General features: G+C 38.8%; 1 protein-coding gene across 6 annotated transcripts in view; it reads right to left on the bottom strand.

Moving 5' to 3' along the window:
- The window catches only part of scn5lab (sodium channel, voltage gated, type V-like, alpha b), a 251,401-nt gene that overhangs the window by 53,826 nt on the left and 195,075 nt on the right, over positions 1-2,500 (bottom strand). For all 6 annotated transcript variants that reach the window (XM_087308804.1, XM_087308807.1, XM_087308803.1 and 3 more), the window contains 1 exon segment: positions 2,262-2,500. This exon segment is cut by the window's right edge and continues 220 nt beyond it. In XM_087308804.1, coding sequence (XP_087164930.1) covers positions 2,262-2,500 — 239 coding nt within the window.

Here is a 2,500-nt window from a genome sequence, read left to right as displayed (position 1 = left end):
ACCCAAAATGTCATTTCTGTCTTCATCTATTTGTGAAATTGCAGCTGACGCACTGTTTGTTTACTGCCGAGAACATGCACTTGCACACCAATGACACCTACTTTAGTGAACAGAACCTGCACATGCTGTGAATAACAGGTAATAAAGTTGTAAATAACGTTCAATTTGTTGCACAGAGCGACCATTTGAGGGTTTGATTTTCATGTGAAACGTGCTACCAACGCGCCAGCAATGCACCTTAACACACCTCCTTTCAGACCAGCACGCCCAAGGGCGTAGGTTTGAGCTTGACATTGGTGGGGACTGGGGACGCGTCACCCCCGCCAAGAATGAATATTGTTTATATATATATATATATATATATATATATATATATATATATATATATATATATATATATATATATATATATATTGCTATTTATTATTTAACTGCTATTAAAATGTATTATTAAGTAATCCTATTTTCTTACAATTTATTAAGTTTAATTAAATAGTCATGCGCGTAGCCAAGGGGGGTCAGGTGGTTTGAAAGACCAAAAGTTGGATTATTATTATTATGTTTGAATTTATTTAATTATTCAAATGGCTAAATTCTCACGGAGGAAGGTTGAATGCGCCGGCCAGTTTGTTATTTGCCTAGGCTTCAGTTTTTAATTTAAATCAAGTTAACAGATTTCCCAAAGAAAATTATAATTATAAAATTGTATTTTAGATGCAAAAACCTCTGAATGCCATTTAATATTTTCTTGTAAAATTAGCATTTTTCTCCAACTCCTGTGTGAGGACTGTGATTTTACTTTTATAGTGACAAATACGTTATTTTCATTGCCTTTAAAGTGAAATAACTGAACATAAATATACAAGGCTGAGAAAAATGCTCATTTTACATGGCATTTAGAGGTTTTGGCATCTGTACTCTTCATTTCTTTATTCTAAGAATTTAAAGTCCTAATTTCTAGTTCAAAGTATTTTTATTATTTACAAAACTTTAATAAAACGTACAGTTTAAACGTGTAAATAAAGCAATTTGACAAAATGGTAGGAAATAGTTTTGGTACGCCAAAAAGTGTAGTCATAATAACTATCCAACAAGATTATCCAGCAAAAATTAGCTCCTTATATGTCACTAAAATGTCATTTATACCTCAGGTGAATAACTGCAAAAAGGTTCAGTTTTTCAGAAAACAAATAACCCCTCCTTTCAATAAGCTGGCTACAGGCCTGAAAGTGTCATGTTAAAATAATGTTTATTAACTGATAAAGAGAGAGCTTAATAAAGACTTTCGTTCATTTTTCGTACAAATTAAACATGTCTCAGTATTATTAAAAGATGGAGCACAGGCAAAATTCTGACAAATTGTTTCACCTGAACTTGGAGATGTTACTCTGAGAGATTAGGAGAACTGGCAGGGTCATATACGTTTACATGTAGGTGTGTATTCTGCAGTTAGTTTTCAGGGAATATTGTTTACAAACTATATCAGTCTGTCTTAACATTCGACTGACCATAAAATTGGTGAAAACACCAGCAATAGCAGGATTACCATGATGGACTCATTCAGTAGCAAACTTGAGTTTATGTGACTCACACTTTTCGTTGAAAAAAGCTCTTTATGTCCATCTTTTTTTGCTACCTCCATCCTCACTTGTGAGTGTCTGTCATACACCTCACAAACATCGGGAAATTCCCCCCGCGCAGTTGTTTTGGCGCTGTTTGTATTTGAAACTATAATCTGAAAGCAGCCACTCACATGACAGCAGGGAAAGGCACAGCCAATCACAATGTTCATATGTGTTTGGGGGCGGTGCGACTCGAGGAGAGAACGTGATTTAACCCTTTCAGCATGTCTAGGTTTATACTGACAGCGCAATGTTTTTAAGTGAATTAAATTATTGGTGGGGACATTTCAGTAGTTTGTGGATATTGGTGGGGACACATCCCCACCGTCCGTCCTAAATCTACGCCCCTGAGCACGCCCATAAATCCACAAAGTGGCACAAATGCATTTGCTATGTAAAAACGTGGGTCAAAACGTGAAGATGACACCTGCGGCGGTTTGAAAATAGGCAGAAATCCCTTGCACCGTGTCTTATGCTGTCTTGCGCTGAGTGTATGTTTAAGCCCTGAATCTTTACCCTGGCTACTGTGCTTGTGTGTGGACAAACAGCCAAACGGCATCAAAAAAATAGTGATTTTGGCAATAAGCGTATTTATATGGACTGAGTGTGTGTGTGTGTGTTCAGAGAGATAAATCTGACCGGTTTGCAGGGTTCGGGCTCCTCTTCAGAGCTGGCGCTGGCCTCTTCTTCTTCATCCTCCTCCTCATCCTCCTCCTCCGGGAACTCCACATCAGATTCTCCGGGTGCGATGGGGACGCTGATGGTGAGGTTAGGGTTGGTCATGTAGCTGTCGTCCTCCCCACTTCCGGCTCCGCTACTGCGCTCGATCACGCCGGCTGTCCCATTGCCCTCGGCCCAGTGTGCCTGCTGGCTCAGAC

This window comes from Danio rerio, chromosome 24 (assembly GCF_052040795.2).
Source record: "Danio rerio strain M-AB ecotype USA chromosome 24, GRCz13ab, whole genome shotgun sequence".
Taxonomy (NCBI): domain Eukaryota; kingdom Metazoa; phylum Chordata; class Actinopteri; order Cypriniformes; family Danionidae; genus Danio; species Danio rerio.
Note: the sequence above shows the minus strand (reverse complement) of the source record. Positions and strands in the feature narration are given on the sequence as shown.